At 43.8% G+C, this 27,137-nt stretch overlaps 1 protein-coding gene across 15 annotated transcripts in view; it reads left to right on the top strand.

The window, feature by feature from the left end:
• The window catches only part of SERGEF (secretion regulating guanine nucleotide exchange factor), a 236,452-nt gene that overhangs the window by 153,107 nt on the left and 56,208 nt on the right, over positions 1-27,137 (top strand). The window contains exon 12 of one of the 15 annotated variants that reach the window (XM_045484687.1): positions 24,956-25,756. The exons of the other annotated variants lie outside the window; for them this stretch is intronic. Within the exon in view, the coding sequence (XP_045340643.1) occupies positions 24,956-24,996 (41 nt within the window). The 3' untranslated portion in view covers positions 24,997-25,756. Of the gene's footprint in view, positions 1-24,955; positions 25,757-27,137 lie in introns of those variants that run through there. 15 annotated transcript variants of the gene reach the window in all.

Genomic DNA, 27,137 nt, shown 5'->3' with positions numbered 1-27,137 from the left:
AGGCTGCAATGAACATTCTTACACACGTCTTTTGGTGAACATGCACATTGATTTCTCTTGAGTACATAACTGAGAGTAGGATTTTTGGATCCTATCCTTAGCATTAGTAGATAACTTCTCAACAGTTTTCCGTAGTAGCAGTGCCCGTTATATATTGCCCATCAGTAACATATGGGAGTTCCAACTGCCATCTCCTTGCCAGGTATTTTCAGTCTTATTGATTTAGGCCATTCTGCTAAGTGTGTAGTGTGGAGCCTCACTGTCATTATAATTTGCATTTCTCCGATAACCAGTGATGCGTAGCACCATTTCATACGCTTATAGGCCATTTGGGTAGCTTCTTTTGTTAAGTGCAAAAACTTAAGTGCAAACACTTTAAAGTGGATTTTGCCTATGTTTTTCTTACTGATTTTTATGCATCCTTTATCTTTCAGATTCAAGACCTTTGTTGGAGATAGATAGATAGATAGATAGATAGATATATATATATATATTGCGAACATCTTTTCCCAGTCAGTGGCTTGCTCTTTTGCTTTCTTAATGGTGTCTTTTGATGCATAGATATCCTTAATTGTAATGAAGTCCAGCTTATCAGTCTTTTATTTAGTGGTTTGAGGTATTTTTGGGGAGCCTGGGTGGCTCAGTCAGTTAAGTGACCGACTTCGGCTCAGGTCATGATATCGTGGCTTGTGAGTTCAAGCCCCGCATTGGGCTCTGGGCTGACAGCTCAGAGCCTGGAGCCTGCTTCAGATTCTGTGTCTCCCTCTCTCCCCCTCCCCTACTCATGCTCTGTCCATCTGTCTGTCTGTCTGTCTCTCTCTCAAAAATAAATAAACATTAAAAAAAAATTAAAACGTTTTTGTCTATTCCAAGGTCATGAAATGAAAATACTCTCTTTCTGTTCATCTTGAAACTTTATTATTTTGCATTTTACATTTAGGCTTAAAATCCATTTCGAATTAGTTAAAACACACACACACACACACACACACACACACACACACACACACACTGCTCCAAAACCATTTATTGAAGTTTGCCCTTTCCCCGTTGAAATGTAGAGGCTCCTTTGTTGTAAATCAAGAAACTGTCTATATGTGTAAATTTGTTTTTGGACTCCTCTTTCATTAGTCTATTTTTCTATATGTGTGCTAGTACCATATCACCTTGACTGCAGCTTTATAATAAATTCTAATATCTGGTATTGTTAAATCTTCCAACTCTGTTCTTCTTTAAGATGATTGTGACCTTTCTAATCCCTCTAGTTTTGGATATCATGAATGAGGATTGAGCACCTTTTTGAAAGTTTAGGAGCTATTTGTATTTTCTTCTTTTAAAAAAAAAATGTTATTTATTTTTAACGTTTATTCATTTTTGAGAGAGAGAGACAGAGTGCAGGTGGGAAAGGGGCAGAGAGAGAGGGAGACACAGAATCGAAAGCAGGCTCCAGGCTCCAAGCTGTCAGCACAGACCCTGACGCAGGGCTCAAACCCATGAACGGCGACATCATGACCGGAGCGAAGTTGGACACTTAACTGACTGAGCCACCAGGTGCCCCTGTATTTTCTTCTTTATAGGGTTAGGGTTAGGTAAGGGTTTCTCCATACCTGTATTAGTTTTTATTGCTACTATAACAGATTACCAGAAAACTAGTGGCTTAAAACAACACAAATGTATTGTCATAGGGTTTGTGGTCAGAAGTCTGAAATGGGTCTCACGGGGCTAAAATCAGGGTGTGAACAGGCTGCATTATCTCCTGGAGTATAGAGGGAGTGTTTTCTTCCCTCTTCCAGCTTCTGGAGGCTGCCTGCATTTCTTGACTGTGGCCCCCTGCCATCTCAAAGCCAGCAGTGGCTGGTTGAATCTTTCCTGTATCACATCATATCACTGACTTTTCTGCCACTCTCTTCCACATTTAAAAATCCTCATGATTCCATTAGGCCCCCTCTCCTGCCCTGGATAATCCAGCATAATCTCCCTATCTTGAGGTCAGCTAATTAGCACATTTAATTTCATCTGCTACCTCAGTTCTCCTTTGACATGTAACACTCACAAGGCTCCAGGAATTGGGACTTTGGGAGGACATTGTACTGCCTGTGCTTCAGGGTCCTTTGCCCTTTTTTTCCAGTTAGATTGTTGGTCTTTTTATAATAAATTTCTAGGACTTTTTTTTTTTTTTTTCAATGGTTATTTTATTTATTTTTAGGACAGAGAGAGACAGAGCATGAACGGGGGAGGGGCAGAGAGAGAGGGAGACACAGAATCGGAAACAGGCTCCAGGCTCTGAGCCATCAGCCCAGAGCCTGACGCGGGGCTCGAACTCACGGACCACGAGATTGTGACCTGGCTGAAGTCGGACGCTTAACCGACTGCGCCACCCAGGCGCCCCTCTAGGACTTTTTATGTACTACAGAGGTTAGGCCTTTGGGGGTTCAGACTGCAAATATATTTTCTTAGCTTCTTTTTTGTTTCTGCTTTGGTATTTTTGTTTATTCTGTGTTGTTTTTGCCATGCAACTTTTTCTTTCTCTGTAGCTGACATTTATCAATCTTTTCCTATTTGGCTTCTGGATTCTGAGTTAGAGAAGCCCTCTGCACTCTAGAGTATAAAGGAACTTCGCATATTCTACTCTAATACTTTAAAAAAAAATAAAAAAAAAATTTTAATGTTTTATTTATTCTTGAGAGAGAGAGACAGAGACAGAGCATGAGTGAAGGAGGGGCAGAGCGAGAGAGGGACATGGAATCCGAAGCAGACTGCAGACTCTGAGCTGTCAGCACGGAGCCTGACACGGGGCTTGAACTCACAAGCCATGAGATCATGACCTGAACCGAAGTCGGATGCTTAACTGACTGAGCCACCCAGGCGCCCCCCCAAATTTTTTTTAATGTTTATTTATTTTTGAGAGAGAGACAGAGTGTGGGCACGGGAGGGGCAGAGAGAGAGGGAGACATAGAATCCGAAGCAGGCTCCAAGCTCCAAGCTATCAGCACAGAGCCTGATGCAGGGCCTGAACCCATGAACCGTGAGATTGTGACCTGAGTTGAAGTCAGACACTCAACCGACTGAGCCAGCAAGGCACCTGATTCTAGTACTTTTTATGTTTGTTTGTTTGTTTTTTTTTAACTTGTAGGTCTTTGATCCATTTGGAATTTATCTTGGTACACAATGTCAAGTGTAGATTCAACTTCATTATTTTTCCAAATGGCTACCCAATAGTGTCTCAACACTATTGAATTCCCTTTCTTTGGCTGCCTTCCTGGGTCCCATTGCTCCCAGAGTAACCCTAAGGCCTAAAGAGAGGCAGTGACTTACCCGAGATTGCCAGCTAGTCAGTGGTAAAGCTGGGGCTAGATCTTGGGTCTAGCTCATGCTGCTCAATCTGAAGCTGGTAGCTGGTTCTCAAGGTGCTTGCTTAGATGGCTGTGACCTCCTGGGCTGTTTGCTGAGGCAGAGAAGCCCCTTGGTTCCATGGTTTGTCAGCACATGTCCTAGGTTGTGCTTCCCTCAGCTCCGGAGTGAGGTATAGTCATTGCCACTCTCACACCTGGCTGCTCCAAGCCCTGCATTTTCTTCTTTACCAGGCCAGAAATGTGATAAGACTTTTGGCATTCAAGAGAGATGTTTCACCGTTAGTACAGAGATGTTTTTACAGACCGTTGATTATTGTTTAAATTACATTTCTGTTCAGTCATTTGTTTTCCAAGGCATGGCCTCACATCACAAGGTGTGCTTTTTAGCTTTCAATAAAGGTGTTTTTTTCGCTATTAATCCTAAAGAGGCAGAGTTTGTATCAGTCCACAGGAGTCAGTCTATAGGAGACCACAGGTGAGGGTGCCAGGCTGTCAAAGAGGCTCACATACTTGCTAAATTACTCCATCTCTCATGCCAGCCTTTTTGGGCACAAGAATGATTGCCACATTTTAGCACAATGCTCTAGTCCTTCTAATGTTGCTTATAGTAGCAGAAACTACAGTTGTGACCCAGTGTACTTGTTTACAAATACTCATGGGCTTGGAGCCTGGCAAAGGTGGTGAGCCAAGGTAGAAATTACAAAGAGGTAGAGTGAGCCAGAGCAGCCTTCTGCAATGGAAGGTCTAGTCCCACTTTGCCTGCCACCAGCTCCCTGTGTGATCCTGGCCAGTCACTATCCCTCTCTGGGCCTGACGACCTCCATGAGAGAAATGTTTCTAAAGTCTGCTGTACCACTCCAGTCTGTCCTCATGTCCATAAATTACGTTGCACATCTTTTTAAAAAAAATTAATCAATTCATTTAAAAAATGTTATTGCGGTACGAACATTTAATTTGAGGTCACTCTCATAATAGATTTTTAAGTGTACAATATACTATCGTTAACTGTAGGCTCAATGTTGTACCACAGACCCCTGGAACTTACTCATCTTCCTTCCTGAAACAGTTACTTTTCTCGGCGTCCACGATATCCTGCCCTCCTGGTTCCTTCTGTTTCATTGGTGGCTGCTTCTCCTTAGTCTCCTCCATGGGCATCCCCCCTTCTCTGCCTGAATGCTGAAGGTCTGAGCACTCCGGGGCTCTGTGTTAGTCCCCCTTCTTTTCTCTCTCTGCAGGTTTTCCAGTCAACTTCATCCAGTCCCATGACTTTAAAAACTTTTTGTATGCTGAGGACTTCCCAATTTTTATGTTCAGCTCTGACCTCTCCTCTGAGCACCAAATTATATATCCAGGTTGCCCTTTGACATCTCCATATCAGTTTTAAAACAGTATCTCCAATTTAACATGCCCAGAATAGAACTTTTGTCTTTTTCAAGACCCATGCTACTGGATCTTTTTCTCAATATTTGGCATTACCATCAAGCCAGTCACTTAACCCAAAAATCTAGGAGTCCACGTGGATTCCTCTTCTTTCCTTATTCAGCCTCACATCTAATCCCTTAGGAGTCTTGCTGACTTTCCCTCTAAAAGTATCCTGAGAACATCCACTTTTGTCTGTTTCCACTGCTACCACTTAGCCCAAGCCATAGAGTCTGTCCTCAGAACTGTTTCTACAGTCTTAACTTTGGCAGGGTTCCCTTCTCTTTCCTGCCACCAGTACGAATGGAGTCCCTACAGGATGGTTCTATGGTAGCCAGAGTGCTTTTTGTGTGTTGTACCAACCATAATGGACCAGATTGTCACTGCTTGCCTTGCATGCAGGGAGTGCTTCACATGTCTGTTAAAAACTGACTGATTCTTACACACAGATTGTCCTCGTTCCTTGCCTTCGGCCCTTACTGGTGGCTGACAATATGCCACGTGGCATTCTGGGTGCTGTGGAGGAATACAGCCAATGCTTGTTACCTCACGGAGCTCACATTTAGTGGGAAGGAAACCTATGAATTAAGTCTGGCACATAATATGTACTTAATACTGAATGAATCCCAAGCAGAGAGTGATAAGAACTAGAGGAAAAGGTGAAGAGGAAGGAATGATTAATTCTGGGTATCCTCATAGAAGAAAGTAGTTTTGAGCAGAGGAAGAGAAAGAGCCTTGTGTGCTGAGACACCAACATGAACAAAGGGAAGGAAGGCTTTAAAGAGTGAATCGTGGTTGGGGGACAAGTGGCCAACCATCAGGACAGCTGAGGGTCAGCTAGGACCAGGTCTCCCGTGGCATGCTGAGTGGCATTGACTTTATTGTACAGACAGTGTGGAACCATTATGGGTTATTTAAGAAGACACTTCAGAAGCTGACAATTATAGCAGAAGATAAAGGCTTTAAAACAATAGATAATGCCTTTTTGCAGAGAAAAGAGAACAGACAGTAGTTGGGCACCTACTACATGCTGGCAGCATTCTGAGCATTTTGCATATATCATTTCACTTTGTCATCATCATGCAAGATAGAAAGTAGGCAGATGAGAATTGTCCCTATGTTTCAGATGGGAAACTGTAGACCCAGAGAGGTGGAGCCCAGGATTCAGACTGACATTTGTTGACTTCACGGAGGTCTGCACTTTTCACTCATCTTTTTACCTTCCTGCAGGGGTCAGGCTTTGGCTTAATTAGCATATCAGGCAGCACCAACCAATCTTATAGTGTGCAGGTGACTTTGGAAGCCAGGAAGAAGCAACAGCAGAGCTAGTACTGGTAGTACTTGTCCGCAGGGACAGAGAACAGCCCGTTCCATTGTCTGTCCTCAGAGCATTGCACCTAGAGGACACGTGCAGCATGGGGCAACTTTGACAATGACCAAGAAGTCAGGCACATGAGCCCACTCTGTCCTTCCTTAGGAACGGGCTTCCTGAGCCTGGGTGGCACTATGAACGCTTAGACTCAACTCACAGTGTTGCCCCTTAGCACCCACAGGGCTTGGCTTACCATTGTGTCCTAAATACCACCTACCCCATGGCTGCTGTCCCTGCTCCACTGGTCTCTTCCTCCCTCTTCCTCGTGGATACACCTAAAGCCCTTAATGCAGAATAGCTGTGACTATTCGTTCCAAAGTACTCTCTCTGGGCAGGGCTTCAGCAATGCTCTGTTTGCCCTTTTGGACATTCATGGATTTATTGATTCATTAAGAGGCCTGGGCCAAGGGACCTGAGTGCAAGACTAGCTCCTGTCACCTTGGGCAGGCCACTTTCCTTCTCTGGGCCTCCTTCATGGATAAAAGAAGAGAGTTGTGTAAGAGAATCTTCAAGGTCTGTTCCAGCTCTGACACTTTCTGGGTTTTGTTCTGTAAATTCACACCTTGCCCCTAACATGGCGTTAAGTGAACGCTTCTCAGAAGAGATCATGTTTAAGGTGGGTGGGTCTTAAACGATGAGTAGGAGGAGAAAGGCATTCCAGTGAATGGGATCAGCATGAACAAGAGCATGGAAAAGTCATCGCAAATTAAGGGAAAAGAAGGGATCACGAAGGGAACAGAGAGCAGTGGGAGACAAGGCTGCAGGATATCTGCAGCCCGGTCACAGAGGCCTTGAATGACAAGCCAAGGAGCTGGGACTTCATCTTGCACGGTAGCAGTAATGTATCATGATACAGCTCCTGTGCTATACCTTCTCTTTCCCTGGGTTAAAATTGCCCGTTTTTTTCCCCTCTTTCTTTGATTGATTTTCTATATACTTCAACAGAGGAATCATAGAGGAATGGCAATGGGTTTGATTTTGTGGCTTTGTAAGATACTAATTCAGTAAGCTTGTGCTTCTCTTCTTGAAATAAGAAAGATGCTGCTGACCTTCTGGTCCTTAGCACACTGAATGTCTGATTGCTCTGACCGGGTGTTTTGGCTCCAAAATCCCCATCAGACTCCTTGGCCCAGACTCTGCCCTATCTTAGGTGCAACTCTAGGCCCAGCTTGTGGCTAGTCCTTTTCCTTTGGTAGCCAAGAGGCTGACGGACAGGAAGCTCACAGCATAGCCCTCGTGTGGCATGTGTACAGACGTGAGTGACTCTTATGTGTGTTCATGGCTCACAGTGCCCAAAGGTCTCCAACTCACCTGTTTTCATTCTTGCAGCTGCTTGGAGGTTTTTCAGGGGGAGGTTCAGTCCCTATCATGCAGGTGAGGACAGGGAGTCTTAGAAAGGTTGCCAGATTTTCCCCAGGCACCGTAAGATAGCATAAGGAGCCTGAGGTGTTGGAGTTAGGAAGCCATGCGTTCCAATTCCACCTCTGCTCCTTAATATCTGTGTGACCAGGGGTAAGTCGCCACCCTCTCTGAACTGTGGGTTCTTCATCTTTGAAGATCAAGATAATAGCTTCTGTAAATGCTTGTCACTGGAGTGAATTGTGTGGTTTCTGGAAAAGCTCTTGGCACAAAGTAGGTGCTCAGCATGTTTGTTTCTGACTCACTTCAGGGCTCTTTCTGGTATTTCGCCTTGCTTCCCATATGGCCCTCTTTGTCATCTTGCTCCTCTCTTCTTAAGCCAATGCCACAGACATATACTAGTGAAAATACTCTTCCTGTGTACCCTTTGTAAAGCTGGGCCCTGTGACTGGGGCTCAAGGACACAGGTCATGGTCCCTGCTTATCGTCTCGTTGGGTGTGTGTTGAAGCACAGAGGGTTCGGTCTTCATTCCTGAAGCAGAACCAGGGTGATGTGACCATCACATGTGCCAGTGATATCCTTCCTTCTCAGGGAATTTACCACATACGTAGCAGGAGCCAGACTAAGCTCTTGCATACGCTGTCTCACAAAGCTCTTACGCACTCTCCTGCATACTCCTGTGCTTGTATCTTATATACACTTACACTGTAACACACAATCCTGTTTCACAGATGAAGCTTAGAAAAGTAAACATCTTGTAAAATCTTAAAACTGACATTTGGTGGGACTATTTGAACTAGATTATCTGACTCTGGAGCATGTGCTTTTTTACTAGATTACTGCTTGTTTGTAGCCAAATAGTATGTGTGTGTGTGTGTGTGTGTGTGTGTGTGTGTGTGTATGTATTGTGTATTGTGTGTGTGTGTGTGTATAGTGTGTGTGTGTGTATACATTGTGTGTGTGTGTGTGTGTTAAAAAGTAAAATAATAAAAGGCTTAAAAAATGGCAGTTTCTGCCTCAGCTTTTCCCATCCCCAGACCCATTCCCAGAGCCAGACATTTTGAATTCTTTTCAGGTATTGATACCTCTGTTTTTCCAAATCAAATGCTTACTTAAGATATTTTAATTTAATCTAATTTAATTTTTTTTATTTTAAAGTTTTTTTTTTTTAAGTTTATTTATCTTGAGAGAGAGCGAGACCATGGGGGAGGGACAGAGAGAGAGAGAGAGAGAGAGAGAGAGAGCATCCCAAGCAGGCTCCGCACTGTCAGTGCAAAGCCTGAGGTAGGGCTTGAACTCACAAACTGTGAGATCATGACCTAAACCGAAGCCGGATGCCTAACTGACTGAGGCACCCATGTGCCCCAAGATATTTTAATTTCAAATAAGGCAAATTTTATCCCTTGATTTTCCTAATATAAATAAAAATTTAATTATCTTACTCTACCACTTCCATTTCCTCTACCTCCATCCTCCCAACTGTACTGAAATCATTAGTCCGTTATTATGACCAGTGTGACTCTGTCACTGCTGAGCCAAGTAATACATCACGACATAGCATCTGTGCTGTATACTCTTTTTCTGGGGTAAAATTGCCTGGTTTTTCCCTCTTCCTTTGCTATTCTCTATACTAACCACTAATTTTTCCCAAATGCCCCCCAAATTACCTGTAAAACACCTGTTCACCTCTTGATACTCTTTTCCATAGGGTCAAGTACATCAACTCTGTTAGCAGTGTCCCCACCCCAGGACTATACAGGGGGTTATCCTGCGATTTCTGTTTACCGCTGTCCTGTCATAAACCCTCTTTCAACTCCCTGTCTTCCTCTTTCTTTAGATCGTTCTCTTATTTTAGTGGAGCACATGTTCCTGTAGCTTCCTGAGAAAGAATAGTTGGAGATAAATTTTTTGATCCCTTGAATTTCTGAAAATACATGTACTCTGTTTTCACACTTGATTGACAGTTTAGCTGTGTGTAGGATACTAGGTTGGAAATCCTTTTCCTTCTGATTTGTGGAGGTTTTTTTCCATTGTCCTCTAGCTTTGAATGTTACTATTGAGAAGTCTGTTTTTTCTAATTTCTGTTCCTTTGTATGTCACACACACCACACACACACACACACACACACACACACACACACACCCGCCCCCCGCCGCCTTTGAAACCTTCAGGAGCTTCTCTTTCTCTTCACTGTTTTGAAATTTTATGATGATGGAGGCGACTAGGTGGCTCAGTTGATTGAGTGTCCGATTTCGGCTCAGGTCATGATCTTGTGGTATGTGAGTTGAAGCCCTGTGTCAGGCTCTGTGTTTAGAGCTTGGAGCCTAGAGCCTGCTTTGGATTCTGTGTCTCCCTCTCTCTCTGCCCCTCCCCTGCTTGTGTTCTCTCTCCCTCAAAAATAAATAAATAAACATTGAAAAACAATTTATGATGATGTACCTTGGTGTGGGTGTTCTTTTATTCATTGTCCTGGTACTCATTGAACTCTCTCAATAGGATATTTGTGCCCTTTAGTTCTGGGAAATTTTTCTTGAAATAGTTTTTGGTAATTTTTGTTTTTATTTGTCTCGGTTCTCATTTTCTGGGACTTCTTAGATGTGTGTCGAATCTCCTGGACTTATCTTCTAATTTTCTCAGTTTTTCTTTCTTCTTGGACATCTTTTTACTATTTTGATCACTTTCAGGGAAATTTCCTTGAGTTGATTTTCTAACCTTTGTAATGGAATTTTTTTTGGCTATCATTTAAAAAAATGTTTATTTATTTATTTTGAGAGAAAAGAGAGAGAACACGAGCAGGGGAGGGGCAGAGAGAGAGGGAGAGAGAGAATCCCAAGCAGGTTCCACACTGTCAGCACAGAACCCCACATGAGACTCGAACTCAGGAAACCACAAGATCATCACCTGAGCCCAAATCCAGAGTCAGAGCTTAACCAACTGAGCCACCCAGGCTCCCTTAGGCTATCATTTTTAATTTCGAGGGGTTCTTTCTTCTTCTTTAATCCTCTTTTTAAAAAATAATTTTCTATTCTTGATCATATTGTAGCCTTGTCATCTATTATTTCTCGATGGATATTATTGTGGAGTTTTAAAAATGTTTTCCTTTGCTGTCTGCCTTGTCTCTGTTTCTTCCACTTTTTTCTTTTCTGTTTCTTTGTTTGGGTTTTGTCTTACCCGTTGGAGTCTGTGCCGGAAGTTGCTTGTTGCCCAGCAGATATGCTCTCTGCACCCCTCTGGGTGCCTCCCAGAGGCTGATCTCTGTGGCCTGCACCAGCAGGCTTCCTTGCCCTCTGACTTTTGGTAAGATTTGGCCAATGAGAGGCATGGCAGGAGATCTGAGGACTGGAAAAAGATGAGGTTAGGGTATTTATTTTACCAGCTTGGATCCCTGCTTGATTACCACAGCTCCTGCCACCTCACATCTCTCTCCATGACTCTACCCTCTCTGGTTCTGCTAACCACAACCTTCCCTTGCCTTTACTGGCTGAGAGGTGGTAAAATGCTAGCTTTACCTAGTAGTCCTGGGGCACTAAACTATCCCTCTTGGTTTCCCTAAACATTGTCCCTGGCTCTGAGAACGATTCCTTTATAAAACGCTTCCCTGCTACTCCTTTGATGTGGAGCCCGTCTTGTACTGAGACCCTGACTGTTAATAGAGGTTTTCCTCTGTAAAAGCTTCATGATCTTTGGCTGTTCGTATTGGGAAGTGAGACACTAAGTGAGGCTCTGTGTGCATAAGGAGGGCTCATTGACTGGTAGACTTCCCTGTAAAATGTAGGACAGAGGAGTGAGGGAAGCTTTTCATTTATAGACCTCCAGAGATAGTATTTATGGGATTTTTTTCTAATCTCTTGCCTTGGGAGTATATATGCCTGGTTGTTGACTTTCTAGAACAGGATGGAGGAAGGAGACTTGGGTCCCATCACTCATATACAGACTGTCACTGAAACCATTTGTCTCATCCTTATCCTCACTCCTACACTTCAGTGCATCTGCTGTTTCCTGAGTCCAGGACCTCCCTGGGTCAGTTTCTCCAGAGAATAAATATCTAGTGTTCCCTTAGGGATGACAGGAGGTAGGTTTCCTGGTTGTGTGCGTTGGGAAGAATCTGAGAACCTAACTGTCCCATACATGTGCTTTCATCCAGTCCCTCCGATTTCAGCTCTGCCTGTACCCCACTTTCAAAGGCACTTGGTACCTCTCGTCCATGAGGCTTTCTAGAGTTTTGCCAAAAAAGTGGGTTCCATTTTTACTGTCCCCTTCAGCCTGCACTGGGCTTCAGCCTCCTCCATCCACTCTGAGAGGTCAGTTACTTCCTCCATCTGTTCTTCCTCTGAAATGTGTTGCACTATCTTGTCTGCTGTTGTCTCCCCTTCTATTCCCCTTTCCTTGTGGATTTATACTTTCTTTAGTTCATTCCAGTCAGTTGAATGGGGCTTTGGAAGGGAGTAGAGATAAAAGACTGGGCTCGATCTTCCCTGATCAGTGGGATTCCTAGCTAGTTTTTGTAGCCCACAGCTGCAAAGGGCAGAGGAATTGGCCCCCGAGTGGCCCAGAAACTGAAAGGCAGGCTGTGAGCTGATGGAAGGTAAGCCACCCAGAGCTGGAGCCTCAGCACTGTGAGCTTTGTGATGGTGGGTTTTGTGAGTTTTGTATCATTTTATTCAGGCAGCACCACTTATATAACTTCTGCATATGAAGAGAATTTACTGCCATCAATTGGGAACTGACTAGTAAAATATTCAACAAATAGCATCACAGAGCAGAAGGCAAACAACAACAAACCCCGAGTAAAACGATAGGGATTATTGAACAAATACATTTTAAAAACTTAATTTGGGGGCGCCTGGGTGGCTCAGTCGGTTGAGCGTCTGACTTCAGCTCAGGTCATGATCTCACGGTCATGGGTTCAAGCCTCACGTCAGGTTCTGTGCTGACAGCTCAGAGCCTGGAGTCCGCTTCTGATCCTGTGTCTCCCTCTATCTCTGCCCCTCCCCCACTCTCATTTTGTCTCACTCTGTCTCTCAAAAATAAATAAATGTAAAAAAATTTTTTTAATAAATAATTAAATAAAAACTTAATTTTGCCAAATGAAGTGGATGGCCAGAGGGTTATGAGCTTCTACTGTGGGAGGTGCCTGCCTTCCCGAGGGAGGAGAGCAGAATTTTAGCTGCTGTAATCTCAGGAGAGGCCTGGGGTCACAGAACCACATACTTTAGAGGAGACTTTAGAAATGGTCTAATCTCCACAAAAGAGGAAATGAAGCCCTAAGTGAGGAAATGATTTGCCCTAAGTCACACAGCAAGTCAGAGGCTAAGCCCAGGATGACAGCCCCCTAGTCATGACTCCAGCTGGTGTCACCACACCTCTTTGGAGTTGGAGACAGAGCATCAGCAACATTTGAGGTGAGCTCCAAAGGCCCCACCCTTGTCACTGTGACTTGGCAGCCATGGCATGGGGGGCCCTTGACTTGGCTCATTTCTGGGTAATTCCTGTTGCTTGTCCACACTAGACACATCGTGTCCTCCATTTCCACCCCCTGCAGCAGCTTACAGGCTTTCAGTTCGTGCAGCCTGGTATAAGACAGAAATTAGACCTGTTTCCTTTTATTCACCAAGTTTGAGGCTCTCTCGGGGGTTGCTATATGAACTCAATTGCATTTAAAAAAAAGAAGAAGAAGGTAAAGACTTCAATAACTCAAGTCTGGGGTTTGGGGAAAGTAAGGGAAAAAAAAATAAGCCAACACAGTAAATTACCATCTCTCCAATATTTACTGACCATAATAGCAGTAATAACTGACATTATTGGCCCTTACCATGGACAGTGTATGATTTTATACATTTTATGTGCATTATTAATTGATTCTTTACATGAAATATAAGGTAGGTACTGTGATGCTTATTTCACAGATGGGGATACTAAGGCACAGAGAGGTTAAGTAACTTGCTCAAGGAGAAGAGCATTGTGCTGGGTGCCCTGCAGTATAAGGGGCTGGGTATCTAAAGTGGCAGATTCATAATTAGCAAGTGATATTCTCCCAAAGTATTCAGTAGTAGATTGATAAGAGCTGTAAAAAGATCTCTTGTAGCTGCCAAAGTCTCCAGCCTCAGACTGTCCTCACAAAGGCAGAGAAAAAGGATGTTCTACTTTCTGAGATATCAGAAAACTGGGAGGGTTTCTATGTGCAAAGAGTGACAAAATCAGAAACAAAACAAGAGTGGAAATGTGAGCTGAAGCCAACAAAGTAACATTTCACTAGGTATAAATGTAAGAGTGGGCTTAATGGTAGAAGTTGTGAGTCTTGGATGTTGACTGCCTAGATGTTTCCTGGCCAGCCTGCAGTGAGGTCAAGGCCAGGGAGCCAGCCATGGCTGTGGAGATGTGGACAGAGGGGAGAAGACAAATCTGGTGGCTATGTTGCCTTTAAACTGTCAATGGGACAGGTAGTGGACCTGTCCTGAAGACAAAAAGTAAAGGGGTCTCGTGAGAACATTTGTGGGCAGGGGTGGGGATGTGGTTTTGAGTATCTCAGGTCATAGCACCGCATCTGTGTGGCCACACTGCAGAATAACGTCTGTTCAGAGAGAGCCCGCAAGGTGCTAGTGTACTTGGGAATGGTGCGTTTATAGAATTGAAGTGGGTTGGAGCCAGCAAGGATCCCAGAGGCTCTATTCTACTCCTCATCTGTGAATGAAATACTTGAGTCTTGGAAGGGGCAGTGATAGATAGGTTCCAGTAGTGAGCCAGCCAGAGGAGAGGCCCAGGCTGATTGAATAAGTCAACCTACCACCACTCAGCCCAGAGCCCTATGCTTCAAACCATGTGTTCTCAGAAGGGAGTATTTGAAACTGTGGTACCTTGTAAACCCAGGACTGCTTGTCCCCTAGAGAAGATGTCTTTTTAATCTGGCTCTTTAGACTGTTCTGATGCTTTTGTTAATCTTGTATTCTTTGTGACTTTAAGTAATTTGCATGCCCTCCAAGGACTGTAATTGAACAACTATATAAATAAAGATAATAATCTGATTCCCCTCCCTTGCATTTATAGAGATTTCCTGATGTAACAAATATAAGTATGGTTAGAAAAGAAAGGTAATAATTTTGCATGAAAAGCAAAATAGAATAGCACAGTTTTAATAAATATTGTTTTAATATCATTCTCAAATGAATGCGATGTGATTTTGGGGGGACACTAAGTCCATGAAAGAAACTTACTAGGTTTCAAATGTCAGCTCTGCCACTTTCTATCTGTGTTACTTAGAGTGAATTACAACCTCCCTGAGCCTATTGTGTGGATAAAGAAAATGAGAATGCTCAAAGAGTTATTACGACAATTAAATGGGATAATATATGTAAAGGACCTACCTTAATGCCTGAGACATGATACCAGCAGTACAGGAAGATCTCTGTAGCCCCACATACTTGCCAAAACTTGGAATGATCCAGCTATCAATTTTACCACTTTAATAGGTTCTATCAAAGTAAGAATTTTGTTTCAGAGACAGGGTATATCAGCCCAGGTTCAACCAGAGAAACAGACCCAGTAGGAGATACATATTAAGAGATTTAATGCAAAGAATCAGCCTATAGGACTGTGGAACATGATGAAGGAAGTCTGAAACCCATAGGGCAAACCTTCAGGGTAGGCAGGCTCATGCTAAGTCAGTAGACAAAATCTCATCCTCAGGGAAACTCCATTTCTCTTCTTTAAGGCCTTTCACCTGATTGGATCAGACCCATCCAGATTTTCCAGAATAATCTCCTCTATATCAAGTCAACTGATAATAGAGGTTAATCACATCTACAAAATATCTTCACAAGCAGCACCTAGAGTAGATTTGTGTTTGATTGAATAATTAGGTACAAATTGCCACATAAAAGTGTCACATGGTCCAACTTGTATTTTAAGTTATTTATTGTGAAAGGGGGGTGGAGGGGCAGAGAAGGAGAGAGAATCCCAAGCAGTCTCCATGCTGAAAGCACAAAGACCGACTCAGGGCTCGATCTCATGAACTGGGAGATCATGACCTGAGCTGAAATCAGGATTCAGACACTTAACCAACTAGCCACCCAGGCGCCCCATCCAACGTGTATTTTAAATCATTCTGGAGTCAGGAGGGAGGCTGAACTGAAGGGGAGAGAGTCTGGAAGTGGAGAGATGAGTAAAGAAACCAGAGTATTACCTTAAGGGAGGGGAGATGATAACCTGAAGTAAGTCATGGCAATTGAGATAGAAAGTAAGAAGATATTTGAGAAACCAAGCTCAGTTTATTGGGTTTAAGTGACACAGTATGAACCGGGTTAAGATGGGAAGGGGAAAAACAGGCACAATCACGGATGGTATCTGGTTATCTGCTTGGGAGACTGGGTAGATGTTCTATCACTGACTGAGAAGGGAAATACATGGAAAGAGGAAAGAGTAGACTTTAGGCAAGGTAATGAATTTATTTTTGAGTATAACAGAGTGTGCGATGCCTGTGGAACATCCAAATAGAACTACCAGGAAGGAGATTGGGATGAAGACTTTTAAGTCTTTAGAGAGGTTAAGGAGTTTCTGTAGAGAAAGGTTAGTGAAGCAAAACCAGCTAAGTAGTTTTTTTTCATGTATATATGGAAGGTGTTTCTGCCAAGTGGCCCTGCTTTAGGGTTGTTTTGTCATGCCTTTGTTAATGTTGCGTCAGTCTGACTATTCTGTCATTATTCCTGCCCCCGCAGGGCAGAGACTGCTTTCCTGGCCCTGTTTTGCAGGGATCTCCCCATCCCTAAGACTTTCTTCCTAGATGTCAAAAAGCCATTGTGAGGGTTTGGTCTTCAATAGGAGCCCATACATGTGAGGGCTGTGTCTCCTTGAGGAAAATCCAGGACGGAGTCGCTAATTTCTGGGGAGTGACCTGAAAGCACATAACACAAAGTATGATTCATGACTTCGTGTAGCAGCTCACTATCCCCAGAAAACACAGCCAGCCCAAAACGGCTGCCTGGGAAGAAGCACCCTCTGCTCTCCCAATTTCCAACCCTAGACCTCCTCTCAACAGTTCTGCAGATGATGGGTGGGAGTTTCTGCCCTGGGAAGTACGGGAGCTTGGTGATGGAGAGGGAACACTATTCATTGAGCACCTCCTTTGTGCCAGGTAGGGTGCTGGGCACCTTCCTTCATGATGATCATGATGACAACAGTGATGATTGATTTAGTTGTTTGGGCAGCAATGTAAGATAGGTACTATTATTATCTGCATTTTACAAGTGAGGAAATCAAGGCAGAGAGATTAAGTGACTTGCTAAGGGTCACACAGTTAGTAGATATCTAAGGTAGGATTTGAAAAAATGTTCTGATTCCAAAGCCTAGAGTTTCAGACTTTATACTGCTTCTTTCTGGCCCTGACACAGCTACATTACCCTCCCCGGTCTTGTCATTCAGGGGAGTGAGACTACAGGGATTTTCTTATACAGACCTCACAGATTTCTGTCTTCACAACTTTAATGAGTGGGTGGGTTGGGGGAAGCTGTGGATGTGAATGAGGAGACATAGATTCTTATACCAGCCTCTGTCTGACCTTGGACCTTAGACATTAACCTTTTGCATCATCTATGAAGTTTTCATCATCTATAAAATGGAGAGACTAACATTTACCTCCCAGGGTATTATGAGCATTGGATGAAGAAATCGCCAAGAAAATGTTTTTGTAAATTTTGGGAGTTATTCTGTTATGTTTGTACCAACTGCCCTGCTTTTCAGAAAATCCTCTCCTATTATCTTCCCCAACCCTGACCCCTCTTGTCCTTTATATGATTTATGGCATTCTTATCACTTAAAAGTCTCTGATAATCATGCCTTGAGGCAGGAGGCCATTGAAATTCTTATATAAATAATTCTACTTCCCTGAGCCAGCAGGAGGGGTGGGGTGGTAGAGCAGATTTAGCAGCTGCCAGAGCTATAGCCAAGAGAAGTCTTGTCAGTCAAAGGAGTGAATCATTCAAATGGCTTCTTTGCTGCGTCCTTCCCAGAGCCATAAAGGTAAATTGGATAGCACTATTGCTTTCATCATTCACGAGGCTTAAAGGGAAGCTCGCCTTCTTTCTTTGAAAGGTAGCAGGCATGTGTGTTTGAAAGAGCATGAGTTCTGGAGCCAGACTGACCTGGGTTCTGTTCCCAGCATCACCACTTAATAAGCTGAATGACCCTGGGTAAGTCCTCTCACCACCCCAAGGCTCAGTGTCCTCATCTATAAAATGGGAACAATAACACCTGCCTCATAGGGTTGTCACACAGCTCAGAGGAGATCACAAAGGGTCCAGCATGATAGCAAGCGCTCGTTAGACTCTCAGTAACACTTACTTCCCCATGTCCCTGAGCTGTGGGAATGAGCACCTTGGGATGGTAGGTTTGATGAGTGAAACGGTCTGGTTTCCAGAGTGCAAAGGCAGAGGACTCAGCAATAGACACTGGACTCGTAGCTCTACTTTGAGCTCCATCGTGCCTGAGCATTAAAAATGTGCAAGTGTCCCTTCATCCTTCCAGTGTAAGAGTGGGGGGCCAGGGTGAGGGTGGCCAGGGGACTGTGCCGCTTCTCCAGAGGTGCCTATTCCACTTTCACCTTCCCCCTCATCAGTGTCCATCACGGTCACCTTGGGTATCAGCTTCGAGGAAGCCGTGCTGATGCTCAGACATGAGTGCTCTCCCTGGTCTTCAGCAGGGTTCTCTCACTGCCCAACCGGGCTTCAGCTTTCTCCAGCTATTACAACTTGGGAAGATTTCATCCACCCCCCCTGCCCATGTTCACTGTGCAGTTCACTTCACGAATTTGGGGAACGCGGCAGTAAATCTTTTTCCAACAGTTCCTGTCTCTCCCCTCCATTCTCAAGATGCACATGTTAACAGTAATAAATGTTATTTTATGTCACCTTGCAGTAGCTCCCTGTTAGTCAGGAATTTGGTTTGGTGGTGAAGAGCACAGGGTTTCAAATCAAAGAGACGAGGGTTTGAATCCTAACTCTGCAACTGAACACTGTGTGACCTGGGTGAAACTACTGAACTCTTCTGAGTGTAGGTTTCCACATCTATCAAATGGAGATAATAGTACCCATCTCCTCGGACCTCAAGGATGGGTGAAAAAAATGCATGCAGAGCCTCAGCGCAGAGCCAGGCACACAGCGAGTACATAACACATTGTAAATGGGGCACCATTGTTAGAGCAGAGGAGACAGCAGCCTAGGGAGGTTAACTCATTTGTCTAGGATAGGCATATCCCTATTTTCTGTGAAAGGAAACTGAGGCTGAGAGGTCACGGATCTTGCCCAAGGTATACAGCTAGTAAACTGCAGAATCTGAGCTATAAGCCAGCTCTCCTGACACCTCAGCCGGGTCTCCTGACATTTTACTAGAAGCCTCTGCAAAACTGGAATTAATGCCCCAACTCATTTATAACTGGCCCCCTGGCGGTGGAGTCTGAGCTCAGCCTCCCTTCTGCTGAATCCTGCTTTCTAGAAATGGGCTGCTGGTAAAAGACATATGTGCACACACAGGTTGTGTACAAATACATACATATAAATGATGGAGCAGGAAAATGTCCTGGGAAATCATGATTCCCTAGAGCGCTCCAGGAATGCAGTATTTTGGCTAATGGATTTTCTGAGTATTAACTTCTTGGTTTCAGGTCTTGTTATGGGGTCATTATGAAATGCATTGCAGCCAGTCACTTCCTGGGGCTAGAACGGGCTGTCTAGTGAATGTAATTAAATCCTTCTGAAATGACAGAGGATATTGGCAGGATCTCCAGTCATTGTCATAATGACCAGTTGTAATATTCAGGACTCTAATAATCTGTCTGTCTGGATCTCTTATACTCATTGTGCCATTCAGTCATGGCAACGGCTGTGTGTGTGTGTGTGTGTGTGTGTGTGTGTGTGTGTGTAGAATGAAGGCAGGATGAAGAGGTAATTATCCCCATCCCACAGGTGAGAAAAGTAGGACTCAGCATGAATCCTCATTGGGGACAATAGAGCTTGATCACAGCAGGGCCAGAATTGAAATGACATTTGCTGAGACAATGTAGTAAAGCAGAAAAAACAAACAAACAAACAAACAAACAAACAAACAGTTTTTTTGAGTCAGAGATACTGGGCTTTAAACCCCAGTTTTGACACTGCCTAATGGTGTTGACCTTTGAGCAAGTTACTCAGTCTTGTGGTCCCAACATTCCTCATCTGTAAAACGGCAAGAAGAATATTTCCCTTTTGGGATTATTTTAAGGTGGTTCTAGGTAATGTATGTGAAGCAACTAGCATCATGCCTGGTCAGAGTAGGTCCTCAGCACATGGAAACTATTACTCTTCCATCTTCTAGTCAAGCATCCTTTCCAGTCTACCAAGATGTCTGCTGCTATGATCTGGGACGTACAAGGGATTGGACTGACCTGTCTCGAGCCCATCAAACTCTAGAAGTGCCTTTTGAAGTAAATCTATTCTTTTTTTTTTTTTTTTTTTTTTTTTTTTTAAATTTTTCAACGTTTATTTTTGGGACAGAGAGAGATAGAGCATGAACGGGGGAGGGTCAGAGAGAGAGGGAGACACAGAATCGGAAACAGGCTCCAGGCTCTGAGCCATCAGCCCAGAGCCCGACGCGGGGCTCGAACTCACGGAACGCGAGATCGTGACCTGGCTGAAGTCGGACGCTTAACCGACTGCGCCACCCAGGCGCCCCGAAGTAAATCTATTCTTATTAGCTTTAAGAGGGTGGGGTTTTTTCCCCTTTACCTCTAATAATAGAGGCCCAAGACAGACTTTTATTCTGTAGATATACTTAAATAATTTTACATCAATACCATAGGTGCTGTAAAGCAATAAAATCAGTGTCATATATGGATGTTATAATGGTAAATGCCCACAGTCTGGAAATGCTTTTTGGATCATGTTGGTCTGTCTTTTATTTTTTTAATTTTTATTTAAAAAAATGTTTAATGTTTATTTATGAGAGAGAGACAGAGCATGAGTGGGGGGGGGGGGGTTGGCAGAGACAGAGGGAGACACAGAATCTGAAGCAGGCTCCAGGCTCTGAGCGGTCAGCACAGAGCCCAACGTGGGGCTCAAACCCATGAACCACAAGATTATGACCTGAGCCAAAGTCGGACACTCAAACGACTGAGCCACCCAGGCTCCCCTGTCTTTTAAAAATATGCATAGAATTTGAATAGGTAAACAGGAGACATTTCATGTAGGATCAAAGGTGCAGAGGTAAAACAGTGTAAGATATGCTTGGCTTGGTTAGAACAGAAACTATAATTGCTGGAGGAGCATAGATGATAAGGTCAGAAAAAAATAGACCCTCATATAGAGCTTCACGTGTGTATATATGTGCATAAACATACACACATTGGGGCGCCTGGGTGGCTCAGTCGGTTGAGTGTCTGACTCTTGATTTTGGTTCAGGTCATGATCTCACAGTTCATGGGATCAAGGCCCATGTTGCTCCAGCCCCACATCAGGCTCCATGCTGATGCCATGGAGCCTGCTTGGGATTCTTTCTCTCTCCTCTCTCTCTTCCCTTTCTCTCTCTCTCTCTCTGTCTTTGTCTCTGTCTCTCACTCTCCAAATAAATAAACTTGAAAAAATACACTTATTACTCTAATATCCTACCATGTCCATTGCCAATCTAAAATCCTTAGTTAGAAGTGATCATAAGTATTGGCTGAATAGATCTTACTGCTTTCAGCACTAACGTGAAGGAAAGCAACGTGCTGCACAAGAAAGAACCCTTGACCAGGAGTTAGGAGACTTAGGTATTGCTCTTGGTTTCACTTCCTTTCAGCGGTGTGACTTGGTCAAGACATATAACTTCTTAGGGCCTTCCTTACCTCCTCATTTACAAAAACAGGCCCCTTTTGGAAAATCCTTTGGAACTATTTATCAAGAGCCTTCAAAATGTCTGTTCAGTTTCATTCATTAATTCATATCCCGGAGTTGTCTCCTAAGGAAGGACCTTAAATATGGAAATAGCTTTCTGGTTAAAGATGTTCGTCCTAGTGTTTGTATGATTTAGTTAAATTAGAAGCTGCCTAAACATCTGGTAATTGGGATTGGATAAATTAAATAAATAAAATAAATGTAAGTAAATATAACATATAAATATAAAAATATAAAATAAATATAAATAAAATAAATTGGGATTGACTAACCTGCAATATTTACTAAGAGTGACAGCATTGGTCACTTTGTAAAATAAATACAAATAAAAACAAAAATAAAATAAAAACAAAAAGGCATGTATAAAAAAAAGTACTGGACAATATCGTACTTTCCAATGTAGGCAACATTGTTGATGTCATCCAGGATCCTTCATGATCTGGCCCCAGTTGTTCACACCAGCTACCCTGTGCCACCACTATTTGCCGCACATGGTGACCACACTATGTTAACCTTAGGGCATTTTCCCAACAGACACTGTGTGTGCTTTTGTATGTCCTTTTCATTCTTTCTGAAATACACTTCCCTCCCTTGCCTAGCAGGTGAATACTTCACTCTCCTTCCAGTTCAGCTTTGGGTTTCTCCGACTTCCTAGAAGAAGTAAATTGTACCTTCATCTCTGTTCTGTACATTTTGTAAGAGGGCTCTAACGTGTCTGTAATGGTGTTAGTCTTCCATGTCTGCTTCTGTTTCCACGCATAGACTGGAGCCCCTTGAAGGTCAGAAATGTGTTATCACCAAATCCCTAGTGCTTAGCAGACAGCCTGGCATTTAATGGGCACTCGATACATGTTGGTTGAACTGTTTTTCACTTTTTACTTTTACTTTTTGCTTTTTCGTGTTTTCTGCATATTTTATAATTATGCATTATCCTTATAATGGATGAACAATAACAGTAATTCATCCACCCATTTATTTTTGAGGTGACTGGCCTAACTCAAAAGTTCTCAAACCTGTCAGTGTATCACAAATACCTGGAAAGCTTATTAAAATGCTGAGTCCCGTGTCCTGAGACACGTGTCCCGAATCCCAAAATCTACAGCAAAGACCTGGAATCAGTATTGTCAACAAGCCACTTTGGTTACTGTGATGTTTAGCCATGTGTGAGAATCTTTGAATTAACTACCTCCAAGGGGCTTTCACCTTAAAAGCTGTCTAGTTCTCAGAGTGGTTCACTCGCCCCTGTTCCCACTGCCATGCAAGGCTTCAGCTTGAGGGCATCGTGGAGCAGCAGGCCAGACAGTAGAGATTAACTGTCCTTGCGTCATTATCAAGCACCTTTTTTTGCCAACAACTGCTTTACATACAGCATTTTTTTTATCTGTAAACACCGTGAGGTCAGTTTTATTATGTCCATTTTATGGATGAGAAAATTGAGGCAAAGGAAAGTTAAGTATCTTGCTCAAGGTTAAATAATAAGAATGTAGTGGAGCTCATCTTTGAATTTAGTCCTAACAGATTTCAAAGCCCAGGAGCTAGAACCTCTGTTATCGCCCCTTCTCTACGTTCTCACCCCCACAAAGCATCCCGTCAGGGCAGCCTTGCTGTGTGCAGACGTGCCCAGTGGAGCAGGGTGAGCACTGGAGCCCTCTGCCCTCTGCGCGGACGTGTGGGATTAGCATGCTTGGTGGACAGCCATGTGCCACATAAGCAGAAGCTCCTGCTCACCAAATGTGCTCTGATGCCCACCCACCTGCTTCCAGGGTGCAGTGAAGCAGTGGAATTCAATTTGCAGCAGTGACCTAAGAGGGGCTATTTTTAGTAAGAAAGTAGGTCAGGGTCTGCAGCGGTGCTGCCTGAGAAATGAGCATCCTCCCCTCTCACCAGGAGGCTTCTTCACTTCTCACGCAGCCAGCGTGGAGGTGAGGAAGGCAGATCTGACATCCTCACATGACTGCACTTGTAATCGTCACTGTGGAACCACTTGGGGGGGCGGGTAGGGAGACACACATATATATCTGAAACACAGAGGTTCTTGTCGGGGATTGCCCAGGGTCCTGGCCTCAATCTTCCTCAAGAGATTAGAATCCCTTCAGAAAACATCTCGAACATGGTAGGAGGTTCACGAATGGTACGGCCACTACATGCCAGCTACTATTCTGGGTTTGATATGCATTGTCTCATTTAAACCTTGCATATACCTCTACAAAGTAGGTATTATTATCCCCATTTTGCAGATGTGGAAACTAGTCACAGAGAAATTAAGAGACTTACTCAAGGTCACGGCTAGTATTTAGTTTGAGACTTCAAAGCTGATAATAGACGATCAGTCCATCAAACCATGTTGGGGGTGATTTTTTAATTCTCACTCTACCTGTGCCCCATTTTGTTTGGTACCTCAGAGAAAATGTTACAGAGATGGCTTGCTTTCTCTAGCCAGACTTGTCCAAGTCAGACATCCTTTTCCTTTCAGGACAGGAAAGGGTACCCAGGACACAGACTTGTTCCCCAAAGAGGAGAACATACATCCCTGCATACTGCTGCCCAATCACTGAGGCCAGGAGTTGCCAAAACAAACCAACCACCTGATTTCCCAGGGCCCGGAGTGTCTCGAAATCCTCTGCCCCGCTTGCTCTGTCACATATTAACTGCAGATCTGTGGCAAATTGCAGGGCACTCATTGGCGACGCACAGGCGAACACGAGCTTGTTAACAGAATGTAGTAATTGACATATCGTGATTCATTATGCACAGCACGGAGGACTATAGCAGAAGCCCACTTTGTGGCCAACCGCCGCTGGCACCACCAGCCTTGAGAATTTGTTCCTGGCTCTGTTCTGGCTCTCCAGCTGGAGAGCACCATACCTTTAAGGGCCAGAAGCAGCCTGAGGCTTCTGTCTTATCCTGCTGCCTCCCTCCAGGCAAGGAGCGGGGCTATTTCTCCCTGCCCCCAGGCTGCATGACCTTGGAGGTAGGTTATTTGTTCATCCATTCATTCAACAAACATTTTTTGAAAATGCGCCAGGCATGCAGTGGGGAATGAGGCAGATAGTCCCAGCCCTTACAGAATTTATAGTCCCTCTCTGAGCCTTAATTTCCTTATCGTCAAATGGGTGGGAAAGAAAGAACTGGATTGGTCAATCTCTTCTAGCCCTAAGACTTCAGAATCTGTAATTCTGGGTTATAAACATTTATTATTGAGTCACAGTGTCAATCTTAGTCATTCGTATCCAGTGCCAAAAAGAAAAAATAGAATTTCAGAATCTGGATGGGAACCATGGACATAAGCTAATTCAATTTCTTCACTTACAAATGAGAAAAATGAGGCTAAGAGAAGGGTGTGACTTGCCCGGCATATCGGTGACAGAACCAAGATGGGGAGGCCAGTCAGCTGAGCGACCTCTCCTGTGGTCCTCCTGAGGCCCCCTCCCCACTCAGCACTGCTGATGCACCCCTCCTTGGAACCCTTTCTACATTTAGCGTCTCTAACACAAAGCTCTGCTGACTCTCCCTTGCCGTACCTCTCTAACCACTGCTTCTGGGCTCCCTTACCAGCCTCAGAGCCTGAGACCTGCCACGTGGAAGAGAAGGAGTAGCTCTGGTAGCTGGGCCTCACAAGGTAAATGGAATTGGAATTCATTGTGCCAAGACTGCCAAAAAGCAGGACATGAGGAAGTTGAGGCAGAGGATGTGGAGTTTGCTGTCAGAGTTCTCGAACAAGCAGTATGGGCAAACCTCAGCGAAACTGAAAAAAGAAGGAGACCCAGTGGAGATGGCTGGTGAGAAGCTGCTCAGTGAGCTCACAGAACACCTGCAGAAAGACCTGCCTCCCCTCAAGCCTCAGAACCTCTACCTTGCCTGTTGCCTACATTTAACCAGTGGAAAGTCTAAAGCTGGAAGGACAGAGGATCTTTCTGATATTCTAGTGAGGCAAGGGAATTGAGCTGCCTATGGAGAAGTCAGTAGCGGGAGGCTCTTCACTTTTTCAGTGACCAGAATGTTCCCTCTTGGGCAAAGAAAGACGCTATAAGGTATAGCAAGGCTTTAGCCGACTACTGAAGTTCTTCTTTATCTGTTGCTCTTCCCTTCTCTCCATCACAGCCTGGGAACCCATACCTTGAAGCACTGTCCTTGATTAATTAATAAAGATTAATGCCCTATAGCAGTCCCTAAGATAGCGGTGGTCAGAGGTAGGAGAGGGTGGAGAATACTGTTTTTGATTATGAAAACTTATATCCATTCTATATACCCACTTTAGTCTCCTAAATCTGTTCTTCTCCACACTGTACTATTATAAAAAATAACTTTCCAGTAGGCACATAATATTGTTCTGAAAGAATTACCTAGCACATATGTATAAAATATGTCATGGGCATTTATGGGCATTTATGCCCATGACATATTTATATATATATATATATATATATATATATATATATATATATATATATATATATATATATATAATGCTTAGTAGTAAATCATTCTGGGATGCCCGGGTTGAGTTGAGTGCCCGACTTCGGCTCAGGTCATGATCTCATGGTTCATGAGTTCCAGCCCTGCGTCGGGCTCTATGCTGACAGCTCAGAGCCTGCAGCCTGCTTCGGATTCTGGGTCTCCCTCTCTCTCTGCCCCTTCCCTGCTCATGCTCTGCCTCTCAAAAATAAATAAACATTATTAAAAAAAAAGTAAATCATTCTGAATTTTTGAAAAATGACTTCAAGTCATTTGGCTGTAAGCCAGAGACCTGAGTCTGAAGCATTGACTCTTGTGTGCCCTTGGGCTAGTCATGTTCCCTTTCCACCCCTCTGCTCTCATGTCTGCAGAGTGCAGGTGATTGATTGATCAGTGGTTTTATTCACCTGGACTGTGAACCAGTTCTACCAAATCACTCAGGATAATTATTAAACGTACTGATTCCTGGGCCCACTTGCACATTTGTGGAATTGGGAATTGAGTGCTTGGAAATGTTTAGTTCTAATATGTCCCAGGTGATGCAGCCAGGTTTTGAGTAGTTGTCTTCCAAGAACCCCTCTGGTTCTGATGTTTTAGAATCCTCTGCCTTCTCTCTCTCGCTCAGTTTCCTGATTTTGTCTTAGCCTTTTTGCCCTGGAACCTCCCTCACTATACTGCGACCCTCTCAGGAGCAGGGGCCCTATCTTGCCCATCTCTGTTTCCCTGGCATCCAGCACAATGCCAGGGAGGTGCTCAGTGAGCAGAAGGAGAGAACAAATGGCTTTCACGGCCTTGCTACCACTTATGCACATCCAAGTAATTTCCAGAATTCTTCCTGCAGACTCAGTCATTATAAATCCTCTGATTTCAGAATCTAACAAAACTGGATTTGAATCTCTGTTTCACGTCTTACTGTGTCATTTAATCTCTTTAAAATACAGTTTCCTTCATTCTAAAATAATAGCACATCTTGCTCACAATACTTGTGAGGATTAACTTACTGTATGAGAATGCGCATGTAAAAATTCTTGACATATAGCAGGAACTTATTTACTTTGTCTGCTTTCTTCCTTTACATGGCCAATGGTGAGTGACGGGAAGAGGGGGGACTCAGAAGAGTAGATCATGCCCAGGCTGGCTGAGAGGATGACATTTGGTGCTTTGTCATCTCCTGGCTTCCTGAGATCCTGAGGCTCCTGACTGAGGCCCAGGCATCTTAGGTGGATCCCTGCTTGCTTAGCTCTGGGCACCTTAGAATTCAGACTTAGAATCTCACTCCAGA

Source organism: Leopardus geoffroyi, chromosome D1 (assembly GCF_018350155.1).
Source record: "Leopardus geoffroyi isolate Oge1 chromosome D1, O.geoffroyi_Oge1_pat1.0, whole genome shotgun sequence".
Lineage (NCBI taxonomy): Eukaryota > Metazoa > Chordata > Mammalia > Carnivora > Felidae > Leopardus > Leopardus geoffroyi.
The sequence above is the reverse complement of the archived record's forward strand: the minus strand, read 5'-3'. Positions and strand labels throughout refer to the sequence as shown.